Source organism: Vidua macroura, unplaced genomic scaffold (assembly GCF_024509145.1).
Source record: "Vidua macroura isolate BioBank_ID:100142 unplaced genomic scaffold, ASM2450914v1 whyUn_scaffold_244, whole genome shotgun sequence".
Classification (NCBI taxonomy): Eukaryota; Metazoa; Chordata; class Aves; order Passeriformes; family Viduidae; genus Vidua; species Vidua macroura.
The window spans coordinates 16,455-40,316 of record NW_026530608.1 but is presented as its reverse complement, the minus strand read 5'-3'; the positions used below and the strand labels follow the sequence as shown (position 1 = coordinate 40,316).

At 61.4% G+C, this 23,862-nt stretch overlaps 1 protein-coding gene across 1 annotated transcript; it reads left to right on the top strand.

The window, feature by feature from the left end:
* Positions 1-272: 272 nt before the first annotated feature.
* Positions 273-23,467, top strand: LOC128802995 (retinal guanylyl cyclase 1-like). Its single transcript, XM_053969559.1, is given in 26 exon segments — positions 273-983; positions 985-1,110; positions 1,112-1,288; positions 1,290-1,462; positions 2,881-2,923; positions 2,926-3,186; positions 4,516-4,629; positions 4,631-4,846; positions 4,848-4,872; positions 5,939-5,991; positions 5,994-6,025; positions 6,993-7,089; positions 7,558-7,678; positions 8,559-8,629; positions 8,883-8,963; positions 9,852-10,028; positions 11,541-11,697; positions 12,223-12,372; positions 14,353-14,501; positions 15,341-15,504; positions 16,595-16,787; positions 18,397-18,571; positions 19,374-19,472; positions 21,027-21,121; positions 22,095-22,180; positions 23,377-23,467. Coding segments are annotated over 26 exon segments (3,837 nt in total).
* Positions 23,468-23,862: the final 395 nt, after the last annotated feature.

Below are 23,862 nucleotides of genomic sequence, written 5' to 3'. Positions count from 1 at the left end.
CCCCCGGGGCTTTGGCATCTCCCACGATGGTGACACTTCCCATGGTGGCGCCACCTCCCACCGGTGTCACTCTCCCATGGTGGTGCCACCTCCCATAATGGCACCATCTCCCATGGCTTTGTCACCTCCCATGGTGGTGCCACCTCCCATAATGGCATCACCTCCCATGGCTTTGTCACCTCCTGTGGTGGTGACACCTCCCATGATGATGACATCTCCCATGGTGGCGCCACCTCCCATGGTGACATCTCCCATGGCTTTTGTCACCTCCCATGGTGCCACCTCCCATGGTGGCATCTCCCATGGCTTTGGCATCTCTCATGGTGCCACCTCCCGTGGCTTTGTCACCTCCCATGATGGCACCACCTCCCATGGTGACACCTCCCATGGTGCCACCTCCCGCGGCGTTGTCACCTCCCGTGATGGCACCACCTCACACGGTTGCCATCTCCCATGGTGACACCTCCCATGATGATGACACCTCCCATGGTGGTGCCACCTCCCATGGCTTTGTCACCTCCCATGATGGTGCCACCTCCCAGAATGACATCTCCATGGTGCCACCTCCCATGGTGGTGCCACCTCCCATGGTGGCATCTCCCATGGCTTTGGCATCTCTCATGGTGACATCTGCCATGGCTTTGTCACCTCCTGCGATGGTGCCACCTGCCCATGGTGGCATCTCCCATGGTTTTGGCATCTCTCATGGTGGCATCTCCCATGGCTTTGTCACCTCCCGTGGGTGGTGGCCACCTCCCGCGGCGTTGTCACCCCTCCCACCGGCGTTGCCGCGCCGCGTCCCCTCCTTCTCCCGCCGCCCCTCCGGCCGCGCCCGCGTCCCCGCGCTCCTCCTCCTCCTCCTCCTCCTCCTCCTCCGCTGTCCCCCGCTCTCGGTGGCCGCCACCTTCCGCGTGGGCGTCCTGGGCCCCTGGGGCTGCGACCCCCTGCTGGCGCGGGCGCTGCCGGACGTGGCCTCCAGCCTGGGCGGTGGCGCGGCTCAACCGCGACCCGGCGCTGGCCGCCGGCTACTGGTGGGACGCCGTGGTGCTGCCCGAGGCCTGCGCCGCGCCCCAGGCCGTGGCCGGCGTGGTCGGCGCCGAGCGCCGCGCCAGCGCCAATCGTGGGCCCGCTGAACCCCGCGGCCTGCGGCGCCGCCGGGCTGCTGGCCGCCGCCTGGAACAAGCCCCTGGTGTCCTGGGCGTGCGGCGCGGCCGGAGCGGTCACTCTGGTCAAGCCGCTGCCCGCCCCGGCCGGCGTGCTGCACGCCGTGCTGCGGTACTTCCGCTGGGGCGCACGTGGCCGTGGTGGCCGCGCCGCAGGACCTGTGGGTGGACACCGGGCAGGAGCTGGCCGCCGAGCTGAGGGCCCGGGGGCTGCCGGTCACCGTGGTGGCCGTGGCCGGAGAGGACGAGGAGGAGGCCGAGGAGGCGCTGAGGAGGGTGCAGAGGGCGGACGGGGTGCGAGGGTGAGGGACGGGAGGGACGCGGGTGGGCGTGGCTGGAGGTGGGTGGAGGTGGACGTGGAGGTGGGACGGAGGTGGAGATGGAGAGGTGGAGGTGGAGGTGGAAATGGAGATGCAGGTGGGATGGAGGTCAAGGTGGAGGTGGAGATGGAGGTGGGATGGAGATGGAGGTCAAGGTGGGATGGAGGTGGAGAGATGGAGGTGGAGGTGGAGGTGGAAATGGAGGTGGAAGTGGAGGTGGAGATGGAGATGCAGGTGGGATGGAGGTGGAATTGGAGATGGAGGTGGGATGGAGGTGGAGGTGGGAGATGGAGGTGGAATTGGAGATGGAGGTTGGGATGGAGGTGGAGATGGGATGGAGGTGGAGGTGGAGGTGGGATGGAGATGGAGGTGGGAGATGGAGGTGGAATTGGAGATGGAGGTGGGATGGAGGTGGAGGTGGAGGTGGAGGTGGGATGGAGATGGAGGTCAAGGTGGGATGGAGGTGGAAGTGGAGATGGAGGTGGAAGTGGAGGTGGAGATGGAGATGGCAGGTGGGATGGAGGTGGAATTGGAGATGGAGGTGGGATGGAGGTGGAGATGGGATGGAGGTGGAGGTGGAGGTGGGATGGAGATGGGATGGAGATGGGATGGAGATGGAGATGGAGGTCAAGGTGGGATGGAGGTGGAGAGGTGGAGGTGGGGATGGAGGTGGAAGTGGAGGTGGAGATGGAGGTGGGATGGAGGTGGGATGGAGGTGGAGGTGGAGATGGAGGTGGAGGTGGGAGATGGAGAGATGGAGGTGGAGGTGGGAGATGGAGGTGGAATTGGAGATGGAGGTGGGATGGAGGTGGAGATGGGATGGAGGTGGAGGTGGAGGTGGGATGGAGATGGAGGTCAAGGTGGGATGGAGGTGGAGAGGTGGAGGTGGGGATGGAGACAGAGATGGAGGTGGAGATGGGGATGGAGATGGGGATGGAGAGAGGTGGAGGTGGACATGGAGAGATGGAGATGGGATGGAGGTGGAGATGGAGATGGGGATGGGGATGGAGATGGAGGAGGGACGGATGGATGGATGGATGAAGGATGGACAGATGGACAGATGGACAGATGGATGGATGGATGGATGGATGGATGGATGAAGATGGTGGAGATGGATGGATGGATGGATGGATGGACAGAGGGATGGTTGATGGACGGACGGATGGACGGATGAAGGATGGATGATGGATGGATGGATGGATGGACGGATGGACGGACAGATGGCCGGACGGACGGATGAAGGATGGATGAAGACAGACACAGGCGGGCGGATGAAGTCCAGGCGCGGCACACACGATGCCGGGTGGGTGGGGGGCACTGCCCGGTTGCCACCACCCCACCGCCGTGTCCGTGTCCCCCCCGGTTGTCCCCCCCGTGTCCCCCCCGTGTCCCCCGGCAGTGGTGGTCATGTGCATGCACTCCGTGCTCCTGGGCGGGGCGGGGAGCAGAAGGTTCTCCTGGAGAAGGCCGAGGACCTGGGCATGACGGACGGGACCTTCGTCTTCATCCCGTACGACGCGCTGACCTTCGCGCTGCCCTACCGCCGCGTGCCCTACCCGGTGCTGGCCAACAACACCAAGCTGCGCCTGGCCTACGACGCCGTGCTCACCATCACCATCGACTCGCCCGACGCCTCCTTCCACGAGGCCCTGGAGGAGGCCAAGAAGGCCTACGAGGTCCCCGCGAACCTCGACCCCGCAGAGGTGGGGCTGGGGGGGGCGTCCCCAGGGGGTTCGGGGGCATCTCCAGGGGGTTTGGGGGCATCTCCAGGGGTTTTGAGGGCATCTTCAGAGGGTTGGGGACATCTCGAGAGGTTTTGGGGGCGTCTCCAGGGGGTTTGGGGGTATCTTGAGAGGGTTTGAGGGCATCTCCAGGGGGTTTGAGGGCATCTCGAGAGGTCTGGGGGTATCTTCAGGGGGTTTTGGGGCATCTTCAGGGGCTTTGAGGGTATGTTGAGAGGTTTGGGGGCATCTCAAGAGGTTTGGGGACATCTTGAAAGGTCTGGGGGCGTCTCCACGGGGTTTGGGGGTATCTCAAGAGCTTTGGGGGGCATCTTGAGAGTGTTTGAGGGCATCTTGAGAAGTTTGGGGGCATCTTGAGGGGGTTTTGGGGGTACCTCAAGGGATTTGGGGCATCTCCGGGGGCTTGGGGGGCGTCTCTGGAGGATTGGTTAGAGATGGCCATGGCCACCAGCCTAGGATGGAGATGACCATGGTCAGTGGGAGATGACCATGGCCAATGGGAGATGACTGTGACCATCTTCATTGACCATGGCCAGTGGGAGATGACCGTGGCCAATGGGAGATGACCGTGGCCAATGGGAGACGACCATGGTCAATGAGAGGATGACCATGACCATCATCATTGACCATGGCCAATGGGAGATGACCATGACCATCTCCATTGACCATGGCCAGTGGGAGATGACCGTGCCCAATGGGAGATGACCGTGGCCAATGAGAGATGACCATAAACATCTTCATTGACCATGGCCAATGGGAGATGACTGTGACCATCATCATTGACCATGGCCAATGGGAGATGACAATGACCATCTCCATTGACCATGGCCAATGGGAGGACGACCGTGCCCAATGGGAGATGACCGTGGCCATCTTGGTTGACCATGGCCAATGGGAGATGACCGTGGCCAATGAGAGATGACCGTGACCATCTCCATTGACCATGGCCAAAGAGAGATAACCGTGACCACCTCCATTGACCACGGCCAATGGGAGATCACCACGACCATCTCCATTGACCATGGCCAAAGAGAGATGACCGTGGCCATCTTGGTTGACCATGGCCAATGGGAGATGACCGTGCCCAACGGGAGATGACCGTGGCCATCTTGGTTGACCATGGCCAATGGGAGATGACCGTGGCCAATGGGAGATGACCGTGGCCATCTTGGTTGACCACGGCCAACACCCAACAACCGCGGCCAACGCCACCCAACCTCACCCACCACCCTCGCCCTCCGAGCGCCCCACCCCGGTGGCCCCACCACGTCCCACCTGTCCCCCCGCCAGGTCCACCCGCTCTTCTCCACCATCTACAACTCCATCTACTTCCTGGCCACGGCGGTGGAGGCCACGCGCCGCAGCGGCCGCTGGGTGATGGGCACCAGCGTGGCCGACCACGCCCCGCGACTTCCAGCTCCGGGGCTTCTGCCAGACCTTCACCGTGGACGAGGACGGCGACGTCTCGGTGCCCTACGTGGTGCTGGACACAGACGGCAAGGGCCACCACCTGTGGGCGGTCTACGGGCTGGAGCCGGGCACGCGCGGCCTCAGCTACCGCAGCCACAGCCCCCACTGGCCGCACAGCGCCAGCCCGGCCACCGACGCCGGCTGCTGGTTCGGACTCCGGCGCCATCTGCAACGGCGGTGAGCGGCCGCGCCGGGGCTGGGAGGGTCAGGGTGTGGCACCGTGGATCTGGACCAGCCGTGGTTCCTTCGTGGTCGTGGTGCCATCATGGTGCTGGAGTGGCCACAGTGGTGGTGGCACCATGGTTCTTTTTTGGGTCATCTGTGGGGCAACCACGGTTCTGGACCAGTTGTGGTCCCCTCCATGGTCATGGTGCCACCACGGTGCTGGATGATCGGGGTCATGGTGCCACCACAGTGCTGGACCAGTTGTGGTCCCCCTCATGGCCGTGGTGCCACCATGGTTTCTGGATGATCGGGGTCATGGTGCCACCATGGTTCTGGACCAGCTGTGGTGGTGGTACCACCCATGGATCTGGGTCAGCTGTGGTGCCACCGTGGTCGTGGTGCCACCACGGTGCTGGAGTGGCCACGGTGGTGGTGGCACCATGGATCTGGGAGAGCCGCGGTGCCACCGTGGTCATGGTGCCACCATGGTGCTGGACCAGCCGTGGTTCCCTTATGGTCATGGTGACACCAAGGTGCTGGAGTGGACGTAGTGGTGGTGGCATCGTGGTTCTGGACCAGCTGTGGTGGTGGTGCCACCCATGGGTCTGGGTCAGCTGTGGTGCCACCATGGTCGTGCTGCCAACCATGGTGCTGGAATGGCCGTGGTGGTGGTGGCACCATGGTTCTAGGTCATCTGTGGGGCCACCGTGGTGTTGGACCACTTGTGGTCCCCTCCATGGTCATGGTGCCACCACGGTTCTGGACCAGCCATGGTCCCCTCAAGGCCGTGGTGCCCACCATGGTGCTGGAGTGGCCGTGGTGGCGGTGGCACCATGGTTCTGGGTCAGCTGTGGTGCCACCGTGGTCATGGTGCCACCACGGTGCTGGAATGGCCGTGGTGGCGGTGGCACCGTGGTCCTGGACCAACCGTGGTCCCCCTCATGGTCATGGTGCCACCATGGTTCTGGATGGTCACCCCTGGTCACTCCCTGGTCACTCCCGTGGTCACTCCTGGTCACCCCTGGTCACTCCCAGTCACTCCCATGGTCACTCCAAGTCATTCCTGGTCTCCCCGCAGGGATGGACGCCGGCTTCGTCTTCTTCCTCTTCCTCCTCATCGCCGCCCTCATCGCGCGCGCGGCGCCGCCCTCGCCTGCCACATCAGGTGGGTGGCCCTGGTGGCCCCGGTGGCCCTGGTGGCCATGGTGGCCCCGGTGGCCCTGGTGGTCCTGGTGGCCATGGTGGCCATGGTGGCCCTGGTGACCTTGGTGGCTCCGGTGGCCATGGTGGCCATGGTGGCCCCGGTGGCCCTGGTGGCCCTGGTTGGCCCCTCAGCAGCTCCGTGTCCCTGCCCAGGGTGGCCCTGGTGGCCCAATGATGTCCCCCAATGTCCCCATTGCTGTCCCTGCTGTCCCTGCTGTCCCTGCTGTCCCCATTGTCCCATGTCTGTCCCCATGTCTGTCCCGACGTCTGTCCCAGTGTCCCCATGTCCCCATGTCCCCATGTCTGTCCCCAATGTCCCCATGTCCCCATGTCTATCCCTATGTCTGTCCCCACGTCTGTCCCCATGTCTGTCTCAATGTCCCCACGTCTGTCCCCACGTCTGTCCCCATGTCTGTCCCCGTGTCCCCACGTCTGTCCCCCACGTCTGTCCCTGCTGTCCCCAATGCTGTCCCCATGTCTGTCCCCGTGTCCCCCACGTCTGTCCCCATGTCCCCACGTCTGTCCCCACGTCTGTCCCCACGTCTGTCCCCACGTCTGTCCCTGCTGTCCCCAATGCTGTCCCCATGTCTGTCCCCATGTCCCCACGTCTGTCCCCGTGTCCCCACGTCTGTCCCCACGTCTGTCCCCATGTCTGTCCCCGCTGTCCCAGTGTCCCCACGTCTGTCCCCGCTGTCCCCGTGTCCCCACGTCTGTCCCCACGTCTGTCCCCACGTCTGTCCCACGTCTGTCCCCACGTCTGTCCCCACGTCTGTCCCCGCTGTCCCCGTGTCCCCACGTCTGTCCCCACGTCTGTCCCCACGTCTGTCCCACGTCTGTCCCCATGTCCCCACGTCTGTCCCCACGTCTGTCCCCAATGCTGTCCCCATGTCCCCACGTCTGTCCCCACGTCTGTCCCCGTGTCCCCGCAGGCGCCGCCTCCAGCAGGCGCAGCTCATGAAGGGCCCCAACAAAATCATCCTGACCATGGAGGACCTGACCTTCATCAACACCCGGAGCAGCAAACAGGTGACACCGGGGGGACACCGGGGGGACACTGGGGACATTGGGGACACCGGGGGGACATTGGGGACACCGGGAGGACACCAGGGGGATTTGGGACATTGGGGACACCGGGGGGGACACTGGGGACACCAGGGGGACAATGGGGACACTGGGGGGATTGGGGACACCGGGGGGACACTGGGGGGATTGGGGACATTGGGGACACTGGGGACATTGGGGACATTTGGGGACATTGGAGACATTGAGGAGATTGGGGACATTGGGGGATTGGGGACATTTGGGGACATTTGGGACAGTGACCCCTGAGTGACCCCTGAGTGACCCCTGATGACCCTGAGTGACCCCTGAGTGACCCCTGATGACCCTGAGTGACCCCTGAGTAACCCCAGTGACCCCTGAGTGACCCCTGGGTGACCTCTGCATGACCCCTGGGTGACCCCGGGTGACCCCGCTGACCGCCCCTCCCCCCAGGTGGACAGCAGCCAGGCCAGCCTGGCCGGCCAGAGCGGGGGGGACGCGCGGAGCGTCCGCAGCGCCGCCCCCGGCCCCGACACCACCAACGTGGCCGTGGCCGAGGTGAGAGAGACCCCCCGGCCCCGCCCCCCGCCTGGCCCCGCCCCCTCCGCCTGGCCCCGCCCCCTCCCCGCCCTACCAGTCACCCCTCCCCCCCCTCCCCCCTCCCCACCTGCGGGGGCGACAAGGCGAGGCCACGCCCCTGGGGAGCCCGGCCCCGCCCACCGGGCGATGATTGGCAGCTGGAGCTGGCCGCCTGGGGGATGATTGACAGCTGATCCCACCCCACTGGGGGATGATTGACAGCTGATCCATGCTCCAGGCAATGATTGACAGCTGATCCACCATCCCCCGATGATGATTGACAGCTGATCCCACCCACTGGGGGATGATTGACAGCTGATCCCCGCCCCTGGGGGATGATTGACAGCTGATCCCCACCCCTGGGGGATGATTGACAGCTGGTCCACACCCATGGGCAATGATTGACAGCTGATCCCACCCACTGGGCATGATTGACAGCTGATCCACACCCCCAGGCAATGATTGACAGCTGGTCCTCGCTCCTGGGGGATGATTGACAGCTGATCCGCCATCCCCCGATGATGATTGACAGCTGATCCCACCCCCTGGGGGATGATTGACAGCTGATCTAGACCCCACCTCCAGGAGATGATTGACAGCTGATCCACCATCCCCTGGGGGATGATTGACAGCAGTGATTGACAGCTGATCCCCAGGCAATGATTACCAGTTAACCCCGCCTCTGGGCGGAGATTGACAGCTGTGCCCCGCCCCCGGATAATGATTGACAGCTGCACCCCGCCCCCGGAGGATGATTGACAGCTGTGCCCCGCCCCTGGGGAATTATTAATCGCTAGCCCCGCCCCCGGGCGGTGATTGACAGCTGCGCCCCGCCCCCGGGCGATGATTGACAGCTGCTTTCCCGCAGGAGAACGCGAAGGGCAGCAGCAACCTGCCCCTGCTGCTGCTCTTGTTTAACCAGCAGGGCCTTGTCGCCTCCGTGCAGGTAAGTCCTGGAGCCAGGCCCCGCCCCTTCCGCCCCAGGCCCCGCCCCTTCCGCCCCAGGCCCCGCCCCTTCCACCCCGGACCCGCCCCTTCCACCCTGGACCCACCCCTTCCATCCCTGCCCCGCCCCCTCCCCGTCCCGCCCCTCCCAGGTGGCTTCGGGCGGGGCTCTCGCGCGTCCCCAGGTGTGCCCAGGTGCGAGTGGGCGGGGCCGAGGCCTGACCCCTCCCCCTCCCCGCGCCCCTCCCCCGCAGGGCGACTGGGTGTGGCTGAAGAAGTTCCCGGGGGAGCAGCACACGGAGGTGAAAGCGGCCACCAAGCTGGCCTTCTGCAAGGTGAGGGCCGGGCGGGGACACCGGGACACCGGAGACATTGGGGACATTGGGGACATCGGGGACACCGGGGACATTGGGGACATTGGGGACATTGGGGACATTGAGGGGACACCGGGGACATTGGGGACATTGGGGACATTGGGGACATTGGGGACACCGGGGGGACATTGGGGACATTGGGGACACCAGGGACACTGAGGGGACATTGGGGACAGCGGGGACATTGGGGAAACCGGGGGGACACCGGGGGGGACATCGGGGGGACATCGGGGGGACATTGAGGGGACACTGAGGGGAAATTGGGGACACCGAGGGGACATTGAGGGGACATTGGGGACACTGGGGGGTCAGTTGGGACCATGGGGACATCGCTGGGTCAAGGGGACATTGAGGGGTCATGGGAACATCGTTGGGTCATGGGGACATTGTTGGGTCATCAGGGACCACGGGGACATCGTTGGGTCACCGTGGTCCAGGTTGGGTCATGGGGACATCGTTGGGTCATCACAAACCTTGGGGACATCGTTGGAGCACGGGGACATTGAGGGATCATCATGGACCATGGGGACATCGTTGGGTCAAGGGGACATTGAGGGGTCATGGGGACATCGTTGGGTCATCATGGACCTTGGGGACATCACTGGGTCATGGGGACATTGAGGGGTCATGGGGACATCGTTGGGTCATCATGGACCTTGGGGACATCACTGGGTCATGGGGACATTGAGGGGTCATGGGGACATCGTTGGGTCATCATGGACCTTGGGGACATCACTGGGTCATGGGGACATTGAGGGGTCATGAGGACATTGTTGGGTCATGGGGACATCATTGGGTCTTGGGGACATCATTGGATCATCCCCTCCCCATCCCGGTGTCCCCGCCCAGCTGCGGGACCTGCGGCACGAGAACGTGAACCTGTTCCTGGGCTTCTTCCACGACTGCGGCATCTTCGCCATCGTGTCGGAGCACTGCTCGCGCGGCAGCCTCGAGGACCTGCTGCGCAACGAGGACATGAAGCTCGACTGGATGTTCAAGTCCTCCCTCCTCATCGACCTCATCAAGGTGGCCGCGGGGTGGCCTTGGGGGTCTGGTGGCCGTGGGGTGGTCATGGGGGCGTGGCCTACAACGTTGTGGACCATGGTGTTGGGCATTGTTGACAATGGTAACGTTGGCCATGGCGTTGATTGTTGGCCATGACATTGATTGTTGACAATAACATTGGTCATGGCGTTGATTGTTGACCATGGTGTTGATGGTTGACCATGACGATGCTTAACCATGGCATTGACTGTTGACCATAATATTGATCATGGAGTTGATTGTTGACCACGATGTTCATTGTTGGCCATGACGTTGATTGTTGGCCATGGTGCCGTTGACCATGGCTGTGGTGGCCTTGGCTCTGGTGACCATGGTGTTGTTGACCATGGCGTTGATTGTTGGCCAAAACATTGTCGATTGTTGACCATGACATTGACGGTTGACCATGGCCTGTTGACCATGACCTTGTTGACCATGGCCTTGTTGACCATCACATTGATGGTTGACCATGGTGTTGATTGTTGACCATGATGTCAATGGTTGACCATGACATTGACGGTTGACCATGGCCTTGTTGACCATGGCCTTGTTGACCATGGCATTGGTGGTTGACCATGGCCTTGATTGTTGACCATGACATTGATGGTTGACCATGACTTTGCTGACCATGGCATTGACGGTTGACCATGGCGTTGATTGTCGACCATGACATTGATGGTTGACCATGACTTTGCTGACCATGGCATTGACGGTTGACCATGGCGTTGATTGTCGACCATGATGTCAATGGTTGACCATGACGTTGACGGTTGACCATGACATTGATTATTGACCATGGCATTGATGACCATGGCATTGATGACCATGGCCTTGGTGACCATGGCCTTGTTGACCATGACATTTACGGTTGACCATGATGTCAATGGTTGACCATGACATTGACGGTTGACCATGGCCTTGTTGACCATGGCATTGATGGTTGACCATGGCCTTGTTGACCATGGCATTGGTGGTTGACCATGACATTGACGTTTGACCATGGCCTTGTTGACCATGGCATTGACGGTTGACCATGGCGTTGATTGTCGACCATGATGTCAATGGTTGACCATGGCATTGACGGTTGACCGTGGCGTTGATTGTCGACCAAGATGTCAATGGTTGACCATGACATTGACGGTTGACCATGGCCTTGTTGACCATGGCCTTGTCGACCATGGCCTTGTTGACCATGGCATTGGTGGTTGACCATGGCGTTGATTGTCGACCATGATGTCAATGGTTGACCATGACATTGATTATTGACCATGGCCTGGATGACCATGGCATGTTGACCATGGCTTGTTGACCATGGCATTGATGGTTGACCATGATGCTAATTGTTGATCATGATGTCAATGGTTGACCATGGTGTTGACGGTTGACCATGACGTTGACAGTTGACCATGGCCTTGTTGACCATGGCTCGTTGACCGCGGCCCTGCTGCCCGCGGCGCTGACCGCCCCGGCACCGCCGCCGCGCTGTCCCCGCAGGGCGTGCGGTACCTGCACCACCGCGACGTCGTGCACGGGCGCCTCAAGTCGCGCAACTGCGTGGTGGACGGGCGCTTCGTGCTCAAGGTCACCGACCACGGCTACAACCAACTGCTGGAGGCGCAGCGCGTCCCGGCCCCGCCCCCGCAGCCCCACGGTGAGGGCGGCGCCCGGTGGGCGTGGCCAAATGGGTGTGGCCTCGTGGGTTTGGCCTCGTGGGCGTGGCCTCAGGAGAATCAATGGGGGCTCAGTGAGGGGGTGTGGCTTTCCAGATGGGTGTGACTCTGGGTGTGGCCGTTGGGGCGTGGCTTCATTGAGGGAAGGGGTGGGGCCTCGGGGGTGGGTGGGGCCTGGGGAAAGGGGCATGGCCTTTGATTTAGGGGCGTGGCCATTGAATAGGGGTGTGGCTTTTTGTTTAGGGGCGTGCTTTATGGGCGTGGTTGGGGTATTAAGGGCGGGGCTTAGAGTGGGGCGTGGCCACAACGAACCCCACACCCCGTTCCTAATGTGGGCGTGGCTCCAACCTGGCCACATCCTACCCACGCTGGGGGGGGGGGGCGTGGCCACACCCTCAAGCCGCCTCCCCATTGGGTCCTGGGGTGGGCCGGGCGTGGCCTATCGGGATGGGCGTGTCCCGGGGGTGTGGGTGGGCGTGTCCGAGGACGGCCACGCCCTCCCGCAGAGCGGCTGTGGACGGCGCCGGAGCTGCTGCGGGACGAGGCCCTGGAGCGGCGCGGCTCCTTCCGGGGGGACGTCTACGGCATCGGCATCATCATGCAGGAGGTGATCTGCAGGAGCCCCCCGTACTGCATGCTGGGGCTGCCCCCCGAAGGTGCGCACCCCAAAACCGACCCCAAAACCGCGATCCTCGCCCCAAAAAACCCCCCGAACCCCTAATGAGGGCTGGGGTGGCCCCAAAACTGCTCACCCCAAAACCGACCCCAAAAACGCGATCCTCGCCCCAAAAAACCCCCCGAACCCCTAATGAGGGCTGGGGCTGCATCCAAAAATGTGCACCCCAAAACTGACCCCAAAAATGGGATTCTCACCCCAAAAAACCCCCCGAACCCCTAATGAGGGCTGGGGGTGGGCCCAAAACTGCTCACCCCAAAACCGACCCCAAAATCGCGATCCTCGCCCCAAAAAAACCCCTGAACCCCTAATGAGGGCTGGGGGTGGCCCCAAAACTGCTCACCCCAAAACCGACCCCAAAAACGGGATCCTCGCCCCAAAAAACCCCCTGAACCCCTAATGAGGGCTGGGGCTGCCCCCCGAAGGTGCGCACCCCAAAACCGACCCCAAAAACCGCGATCCTCGCCCCAAAAAACCCCCCGAACCCCTAATGAGGGCTGGGGCTGCATCCAAAAATGTGCACCCCAAAACTGACCCCAAAAATGGGATTCTCACCCCAAAAAACCCCCCGAACCCCTAATGAGGGCTGGGGCTGCATCCAAAACTGTGCACCCCAAAACTGACCCCAAAACCACGATCCTCACCCCAAAAAACCCCCTGAATCCCTAATGAGGGCTGGGGCTGCATCCAAAAATGTGCACCCCAAAACTGACCCCAAAAATGGGATTCTCACCCCAAAAAACCCCCCGAGTCCCTGCTGCATGCTGGGGCTGCCCCCCGAAACTGCGCACCCCAAAACCGACCCCAAAATCGGGATTCTCACCCCAAAAAAAACCCAGAACATCTAATGAGGACTGCGGGTGTCCACCAAAACTGCGCACCCCAAAACCGACCCCAAAATCGTGATCCTCGCCCCAAAAAACCCCCAGAACCCCTAATGAGGGCTGGGGGTGTCCCCCAAAACTGCACACCCCAAAATTGACCCCAAAAACGCGATCCTCGCCCCAAAAAACCCCCCGAACCCCTAATGAGGGCTGGGGCTGCATCCAAAAATGTGCACCCCAAAACTGACCCCAAAAATGGGATTCTCACCCCAAAAAACCCCCCGAACCCCTAATGAGGGCTGGGGGTGGGCCCAAAACTGCTCACCCCAAAACCGACCCCAAAATCGCGATCCTCGCCCCAAAAAACCCCCCGAACCCCTAATGAGGGCTGGGGCTGCCCCCCGAAGGTGCGCACCCCAAAACCGACCCCAAAACCGCGATCCTCGCCCCAAAAAACCCCCAGAACCCCTAATGAGGGCTGGGGGTGGCCCCAAAACTGCTCACCCCAAAACCGACCCCAAAAACCGCGATCCTCGCCCCAAAAAACCCCCCGAACCCCTAATGAGGGCTGGGGCTGCATCCAAAAATGTGCACCCCAAAACCGACCCCAAAATCGCGATCCTCGCCCCAAAAAACCCCCCGAGTCCCTGCTGCATGCTGGGGCTGCCCCCCGAAACTGCGCACCCCAAAACCGACCCCAAAATCGGGATTCTCACCCCAAAAAAAACCCAGAACATCTAATGAGGACTGCGGGTGTCCACCGAAACTGCGCACCCCAAAACCGACCCCAAAATCGTGATCCTCGCCCCAAAAAACCCCGTAACTGACCCCATAACTGCCCCACAGCTGACCCATAACTGACCCCAGACTGACCCCATAACTGCCCCAAAACTGACCCCATAACTGTCCCACACCTGCCCCATAACTGACCCCACACCTGCCCCACACCGGCCCCATAGCTGCCCCATAACTGACCCATAACTGCCCCATAACTGCCCCACACCTGACCCCACACCTGCCCCACACCTGCTCCATAACTGCCCCATAACTGCCCCACACCTGCCCCATAACTGACCCCAGACTGACCCCATAACTGATGCCAAACTGACCCCACACCTGCCCCACACCTGCCCCAGAGATCATCGAGAAGGTGCAGCGCCCGCCCCCCCTGTGCCGCCCCACGGTCTCGGCCGACCAGGCCCCGCTCGAGTGCATCCACCTGATGAAGGAGTGCTGGAGCGAGCAGCCCGAGAAGAGACCCACCATCGACCAGGTGTTCGACCAGGTGAGGCACACCTGGGCCAGGTGGGACCAGTCTGGGACCAGTATGGGGTGATGGGACCAGTCTGGGGTTAATGGGAGCAGCCCGAGAAGAGACCCACCATCGACCAGGTGTTCGACCAGGTGAGGCACACCTGGGACACGTGGGACCACTATGGGACCAGTATGGGACTGGTGAGACCAGTATGGGACCAGTATGGGACTGGTGGGACCAGTATGGGACCAGTATGGGACTGGTGGGACCAATATGGGGTCTCCATGGGATTCTATGGGGTTTCCATGGGTTTCCATGGAGTTCCATGGAGTTCTATAGGGTTCTATAGGTTCTCCATGGGTTCTCCATGGATTCTCCATGGGTTTCCATGGGTTCTCCATGGAGTTCCATGGAGTTCCATGAAGTTCCGTGGCGTTCTATAGGGTTCCATGGGTTTCCCTGGGTTTCCATGGGGTTTCCATGGGTTTCCATGGGGTTCTATGAGGTCTCCATGGGTTTCCATGGAGTTCCACAGGTTCTCCATGGGTTTCCCTGGGTTTCCATGGGGTTTCCATGGGTTTCCATGGGGTTCTATGAGGTCTCCATGGGTTTCCATGGAGTTCCATGGGTTCTCCATGGGGTTCCATGGGTTCTCCATGGGTTTCCATGGAGTTCTATGGGTTCTCCATGGGTTTTCATGGGTTTCCATGGGGTTCTATGAGGTTTCCGTGGGTTTCCATGAGGTTCCATGGAGTTCTATGGGTTCTCCATGGGTTTCCATGGAGTTCCACAGGTTCTCCATGGGTTTCCATGGGTTCTCCATGGGTTCTCCATGGGGTTCCTCGGTCTGACCCACGCGTGTGGGGCAGTTCAAGGGCATCAACAAGGGCCGCAAGACCAACATCATCGACTCGATGCTGCGCATGCTGGAGCAGTACAGCAGCAACCTGGAGGACCTGATCCGCGAGAGGACCGAGGAGCTGGAGATCGAGAAGCAGAAGACCGACAAGCTCCTGACCCAGATGCTGCCGCCGTGGGTCGCCGTGGGGCGGGGGAGGCCGGGCGTGGTCAATGGGGCTGGGTGGGCGTCACCCCTTGGGTCCCACGCGGAGCTTTGGGGTGGAGGGACCTTCAGATGGTGGTGTGGCCGGAGCTGTGGGGCAGGAGAGGACAAGGGGGGTCACCAGGAGGAGGTTGGGGTCAACCTTGACCCATTGACCGCTCCCTGGACCTATGGGGCAGGACGGAGTCGAGGTGGTCACCGTGGTCACGTTGTGGTCAGCCTTGACCCCTTGACCGAGGTAGTCTCCGCAGTCACGTTGTGGTCATCCTTGACCCACTGACCAAGGTGGTCACCAAGGTCATGACTGTTGTGGTCAGCCTTGACTGAGGTGGTCACCGTGGTCACGTTGTGGTCAGCCTTGACCCCTTGACCGAGGTGGTCACCGTGGTCACGTGGTCAGCCTTGACCCCTTGACCGAGGTGGTCACCACAGTCATGTTGTGGTCAGCCTTGACCCCTTGACCGAGGTGGTCACCAAGGTCATGACTATTGTGGTCAACCTTGACTGAGGTGGTCACCGCAGTCACGTGGTCAGCCTTGACCCCTTGACCGAGGTGGTCACCGAGGTCACGTGGTCAGCCTTGACCCCTTGACCGAGGTGGTCACCAAGGTCAGGTTGTGGTCAGCCTTGACCCCTTGACTGAGGTGGTCACTGAGGTCACGTGGTCAGCCTTGACCCCTTGACCGAGGTGGTCACCGAGGTCACGTGGTCAGCCTTGACCCACTGACCAAGGTGGTCACTGAGGTCACGTTGTGGTCATCCTTGACCCACTGACCGAGGTGGTCACCAAGGTCACGTTGTGGTCATCCTTGACCGAGGTGGTCACCGTGGTCACGTCGTGGTCAGCCTTGACCCCTCGACCCACCCAGACCTATGGGTCAGCAGATGGTCAAAGTGACCCCTTGGTGACCCTTGTGGTCAACCTTGACCCCTCTCACCACCACCGGGTCACCGGACGGTCCCAACGGCCGCATCGGCCACTCCTTGACCCCCTGGAGGGCGCGGCCGGCCCGTGGGTGACCCCACTGGCCCCCGGGTGACCCCGCTGGCCCCCGGGCAGGTCGGTGGCCGAGGCGCTGAAGATGGGGACGCCGGTGGAGCCCGAGTACTTCGAGGAGGTGACGCTGTACTTCAGCGACATCGTGGGCTTCACCACCATCTCGGCCATGAGCGAGCCCATCGAGGTGGTGGACCTCCTCAACGACCTCTACACCCTCTTCGACGCCATCATCGGCTCCCACGACGTCTACAAGGTGACCACGGCCGTGGTGGTCACTCGGTCATGGGTGGCCACCTCAGGATGGGGGTTGGTGGTGGCTACAAGGTGACCACGGCCGTGGTGGTCACTCGGTCATTGGTGGTCACCACAGGATGGGGGTTGGTGGTGGCTACAAGGTGACCACGGCCGTGGTGGTCACTCGGTCATTGGTGGTCACCACAGGATGGGGGTTGGTGGTGGCTACAAGGTGACCATGGCTCTGGTCATGGTGGTCACTCGGTCATGAGATCATGGGTGGCCACCTCAGGATGGGGGTTGGGGGTCAACAATGGTGCCTACAAGGTGACCACGGCCGTGGTCACTCGGTCACGTGGTCATGGGTGGTCACCTCAGCATGGGGGTCAGTGGTGGCTACAAGGTGACCACGGCCATGGTGGTCACTTGGTCATTGGTGGTCACCACAGGATGGGGGTTGGTGGTGGCTACAAGGTGACCACGGCCGTGGTGGTCACTCGGTCATTGGTGGTCACCACAGGATGGGGGTTGGTGGTGGCTACAAGGTGACCATGGCTCTGGTCATGGTGGTCACTCGGTCATGAGATCATGGGTGGCCACCTCAGGATGGGGGTTGGGGGTCAACAATGGTGCCTACAAGGTGACCACGGCCGTGGTCACTCGGTCACGTGGTCATGGGTGGTCACCTCAGCATGGGGGTCAGTGGTGGCTACAAGGTGACCACGGCCATGGTGGTCACTTGGTCATTGGTGGTCACCACAGGATGGGGGTTGGTGGTGGCTACAAGGTGACCACGGCCGTGGTGGTCACTCGGTCATGGGTGGCCACCTCAGGATGGGGGTTGGTGGTGGCTACAAGGTGACCATGGCTCTGGTCATGGTGGTCACTCGGTCATGAGATCACGGGTGGCCACCTCAGGATGGGGGTTGGGGGTCAACAATGGTGGCTACAAGGTGACCACGGCTGTGGTCACTCGGTCACTCAGTTATCGGTGGCCATCTCAGGATGGGTGTTGTGGTCAGTGGTGGCTACAAGGTGACCACGGCCGCGGTCACTCGGTCACTCAGTCATGGGTGGCCACCTCAGGATGGGGGTTGGAGGTCAACGATGGTGGCTACAAGGTGACCACAGCTGTGGTCAAAGTGGCCCCATGGCCATGGGCAAGATGGCCCCAAGGCCATGGTCAAGGTGGCCTCGAGGCCATGGTCAAGGTGACCTCATGGCCGTGGTCAAGGTGGCTCCATGGCAATGGTCAAGGTGACCTCATGGCCATGGTCAAGATGGCCCCAAGGCCATGGTCAAGGTGACCTCAAGGCCATGGCCAAGATGGCCCCAAGGCCATGGTCAAGGTGGCTCCATGGCAATGGTCAAGGTGACCACAGCCATGGTCAAGGTGACTTCATGGCCATGGTCAAGGTGACCACCACGGTCAAGGTGGCCCCAAGGCCATGTCCAAGGTGGCCCCACGCCGGTCCAACCCACGACCTCACCTTTGACCACCAAAACCGGCCGCGCCCGCCGCTCCCCCGATGCCCACCTGAGCTCGCAGGCGCCGCGGGGCGTGTCCCCCGGCGGGCGTGGCCGGGCCCCCCCCCCGCCCCACCACTGACCCCCGCCCTCCCGGCCAGGTGGAGACCATCGGCGACGCCTACATGGTGGCCTCGGGGCTGCCCAAGCGCAACGGCAACCGGCACGCCGGCGAGATCGCCAACATGTCCCTGGACATCCTCAGCTCCGTCGGCACCTTCAAGATGCGCCACATGCCCGAGGTGCCCGTGCGCATCCGCATCGGGCTGCACTCGGGTACGGCCACGCCCCGCCACGCCCAGCCACGCCCCGCCACGCCCCGGCCACGCCCCGGGCGCGCCCGGCGCGTCGGTCAAGCGTTGGGTGACGGCGCCTTGGCCAACGGTCAACGGGTCGCTTTGGGAGGGGTTGGCCGCGCCCTTGTAGGCCACGCCCAGCCGGTGGCCGCTCAGCGGGCACGCCCCTTTCTTGGCCACGCCCAACTCGGCGCGCCCTCATTGGCCACGCCCGTCTATGGCCACACCCAATGTGGCTACGCCCAATTGGCCACGCCCAACTTGGCCACACCCAACTCCTTGGCCGACCCTCAATGCTCACCTGTTGACCCCACCCCCTTTGTGACCCCACCCCTTTGTGACCACACCCCAATTGTGACCACACCTATTGTGACCCCACCCCTTTATGACCACACCCCTTTGTGACCCCACCCCTTTGTGACTCCGCCCCTTTGTGACTCCACCTCTCTGTGACAACACCCTATTGTGACTCCACCCCTTTGTGGCCCCACCCCCTTGTGACCACACCCCCTTGTGACTCCACCCCTTTGTGACCCCGCCCTGTTTGTGACCACGCCCCATTGTGTTGTCCCTTTGTGACTCCACCCCTTTGTGACCACGCCCTATTGTGACTCCACCCTTTTGCAACCCCCTTGTGACCACGCCCCATTGTGATGTTGTCCCTTTGTGACCACGCCCGTTTGTGACTCCACCCCTTTGTGACCCCGCCCCGGTTGTGACCACACCCCTGTTATGACCACGCCCCGGTTGTGACCCCGCCCCCGCTGTGGCCCCGCCCCCAGGGCCGTGCGTGGCGGGCGTGGTGGGGCTGACGATGCCGCGGTACTGCCTGTTCGGGGACACCGTCAACACGGCCTCGCGCATGGAGTCCACCGGCCTGCGTGAGTGACACCGGGGGGACAGGGACACACGGGGGGACACCCAGGGGACACCTGGGGGACACCCAGGGGACACCCAGAGGGGACAGAGGGACAGGGACAGGGGACACCGTGAACACGGCGTCACGCATGGAGTCCCCCGGGCTGCGTGAGTGACACCGGGGGGACAGGGGGGACAGGGGGGACAGCCAGGGGACATGGGGACAGGGATGGGGACACCGGGAGGTGACACCGTGAACATGGCGTCGCGCATGGAGCGCACCGGCCTGCGTGAGTGACACCGGGGGGGACAGGGGGGGACAGCCAGAGGGGACAGACAAAGGGACAGGGGACAGAGGGACAGGGACAGGGGACATGACTCGGGACAGAGGGACAGGGATGGGGACACCGGGAGGTGACACCGTCAACACGGCCTCGCGCATGGAGTCCACCGGGCTGCGTGAGTGACACCGGGGGGACAGGGACACACGGGGGGGACAGGGACAGGGACAGGGGACAGAGGGACACCCAGGGGACATGGGGACAGGGACAGGGGACACCCCGAGGTGACACCGTGAACACGGCGTCACGCATGGAGTGCACCGGCCTGCGTGAGTGACACCGGGGGGACAGGGACACACGGGGGGACAGCCAGGGGACAGCCAGGGGACACCCCGAGGGGACAGGGGACACCCAGGGGACATGGGGACAGGGATGGGGACACCCCGAGGTGACACCGTGAACAGGCATCGCGCATGGAGTCCACCGGCCTGCGTGAGTGACACCGGGGGGACAGGGGGACACCCGGGGGGGACATGGGGACAGGGATGGGGACACTGGGAGGAGACACTGGGAGGGGACAGGAACACCCAGGGGACAGGCACAGGGACAGGGGGACACAGCCGGGGACAGAGGGACAGGGATGGGGACAGGGACAGGGGACACCCAGAGAGGACAGGGGACACCCGGGGGACACCCGGAGGGGACAGGGATGGGGACAGGGGACACCAGGAGGGGACAGGGACACCCAGGGGGGACATGGGGACAGGGACAGGGGACACCCAGGGGACAGAGGGACACCAGGAGGGGACATGGGGACAGGGATGGGGACAGGGACAGGGGACACCCAGGGGGGACAGAGGGACACCAGGAGGGGACAGGGACACCCAGGGGGGACAGAGGGACAGGGATGGGGACACCGGGAGGGGACAGGGACAGAGACACGGACACGGGGACATCCACGCGACCCAGCGCCCGGGCACTGGGGGGGCTCCGGGTTTGGGGTCAGTTATGGGGTTTTTGGGATTTTAGGGTTTTTTGGGGGGGAATTTGGGGGTTTTTTTTCTGTTTTTCAGGGGATTTTGGGGATTTTTTTAGCATTTTTGGGGGTTTTTTTTTGGGGGTCCCCAATCCCTCTTTGCCCCCATCGCATCCACGCGACCCAGAGCCCGGGCTCTGGGGGGGGGCTCCGGGTTTGGGGTCAGTTATGGGGTTTTTGGGATTTTAGGGTTTTTTGGGGGTGGGTTTAGCATTTTTTGGGGTTTTTTTTGGGGGTCCCCAATCCCTCTCTGCCCCCAGCCTATCGCATCCACGTGAACCAGCGCACGGTCGCCATCCTGCTCTCGCTGCAGGAGGGATTCAAGGTCGACATCCGCGGCAAGACCGAGCTCAAGGTGAGCCCAAAACCACCCCAAAAACACCAAAACGGCCCCAAAACCGCCCCAAAACCACCAAAACAGCCCCAAAACCGCCCCAAAAACATCAAATACAGCCCAAAACCGCCCCAAAAACACCAAAACGACCCCAAAACTGCCCCAAAAACACCAGAACGGCCCCAAAACACCCCAAAACTGCCCTAAAAATACCAAATACAGCCCAAAAACGCCCCAAAAGCACCAAAACGGCCCCCAGACCCCCCAAAACCGCCCAAAAAACACCAAAATGGCCACAAAACCGCCCTAAAAACATCAAATACAGCCCAAAAGCGCCCCAAAAACACCAAAACAGCCCCAAAACCCCATAACTGACCCTACACCTGACCCCATACCTGACTGACCCCATACCTGACCCTACAATCTATAGGGTAAAGGCGTAGAGAACACCTATTGGCTGTGCCCATACCTGACCCCATACCTGACCCTACACCTGACCCTATACCCGACCCCATACCTGACCCCATAACATCTATAAGGTAAAGGTGTAGAGAACACCTATTGGCTGTGCCCATACCTGACCGACCCCATACCTGACCCCATACCTGACCCCATAACTGACCCTATAGGGTAAAGGTGTGGAGAACACCTATTGGCTCGTGGGCCCATACCTGACCCCATACCTGACTGACCCCATACCTGACCCCATAACTGACCCCATAACCCCATACCTGACCCCATAACTGACCCTACAATCTATAGGGTAAAGGTGTGGAGGACACCTATTGGCTCGTGGGCCCATACCTGACCCCGTACCTGACTGACCCCATACCTGACCCCATACCTGACCCCATAACCCCACACCTGACCCTACAATCTATAGGGTAAAGGTGTGGAGGACACCTATTGGCTCGTGGGCCCATACCTGACCCCGTACCCGACTGACCCCATACCTGACCCCATAACCCCATACCTGACCCCATAACATTTATAGGGTAAAGGTGTGGAGGACACCTATTGGCTCGTGGGCCGCGAGGGATTCACCAAACCCATCCCCACCCCCCCCGACCTCCTGCCGGGGTGAGTGGGGCCGCTGTGGGGTCGGGGCTGTGGGGTGCGGGGTGTGGGGTCAGGGGTGTGGGGTTATGGGGTTATGGGGTGTGGGGTGTGGGATTTGGGGTGTGGGGTTATGGGGTGTGGGGTGTGGGGTTATGGGGTTATGGGGTGTGGGGTTATGGGGTTATGGGGTTATGGGGTGTGGGGTTATGGGGTGTGGGGTTATGGGGTGTGGGGTGTGGGGTAATGGGGTGTGGGGTTATGGGGTGTGCGGTTATGGGGTTATGGGGTGTGGGGTTATGGGGTGTGGGGTGTGGGGTTATGGGGTTATGGGGTGTGGGGTTATGGGGTTATGGGGTTATGGGGTGTGGGGTTATGGGGTGTGGGGTTATGGGGTTATGGGGTGTGGGGTTATGGGGTGGGGGGTTATGGGGTGTGGGGTTATGGGGTGTGGGGTTATGGGGTTATGGGGTGTGGGGTTATGGGGTTATGGGGTTATGGGGTTATGGGGTGTGGGGTTATGGGGTTATGGGGTTATGGGGTTATGGGGTTATGGGGCTATGGGGTTATGGGGTGTGGGGTTATGGGGTTATGGGGTGTGGGGTTATGGGGTCAGGGGTTATGGGGTTATGGGGTTATGGGGTTATGGGGTTATGGGGTTATGGGGTGTGGGGTTATGGGGTTATGGGGTGTGGGGTTATGGGTGAGGGGTTATGGGGTTATGGGGTTATGGGGTTATGGGGTGTGGGGTTATGGGGTGTGGGGTGTGGGGTTTGGGGTCACCACCCCAAAAAAATTCCCAAAAACCTCAAAAAAAATCCCGAAAAAAAAAAAAAACCAAAAAATTTGTCAAAAACGCCAAAAAGGTCCACAAAAAACACGGAAAAATTTAAAAAAAAAAATCCCCAAAAATGCCGAACCCCCCCCAAGATATCCCCCCAAAAAAATCCCAAAAAATCCTGAAAAAACCTCAAAAAAATCCCAAAAAAAACCCCGAAAAATCCCGAAAATCCCCCAAAAAATCCCGAAAAAATCTTGAAAAAATCCCCCCCAAAAAATCAAAAAAATCCTGAAAAAAACTCAAAAAAATCTAAAAAAATCCCGAACAAATCCCAAAAAAATCCTTGAAAAAATCCCGAAAAAATCCCGAAAGATCCCCAAAGTCCCCAAAACCGCCCAAATTTTCCCAAATTCCCCGAAACCGGCCTGGCCGGGCGCAGGGCGAGCAACCACGGGATCAGCCTGGACGAGATCCCGGCCGAGCGGCGCCGGAAGCTGGAGAAGGCGCGGCCGGGGCAGGTGCTGAAATAGCCCCGCCCACAGGTGAGACGGGCCACGCCCACCGGGCTAAACCCCGCCCGCAGGGTGAGAAATTTAATAAACCACGGCCATAAGTGAACCAGGCCACGCCCACCGGGCTAAACCCCGCCCACAGGATGAGAAATTAATAAACCACAGCCATAAGTGAACCAGGCCACGCCCACAGGGTTAAACCCCGCCCACAGGGTGAGAAATTAAATAAACCACGGCCATAAGTGAATCAAGCCACGCCCACCGGGCTAAACCCCGCCCACAGGATGAGAAATTAATAAACCACGGCCATAAGTGAACCAGGCCACGCCCACCGGGTTAAACCCGCCCACCCGGTGAGAAATTAAATAAACCACGGCCATAAGTGAATCAAGCCACGCCCACCGGGTTAAACC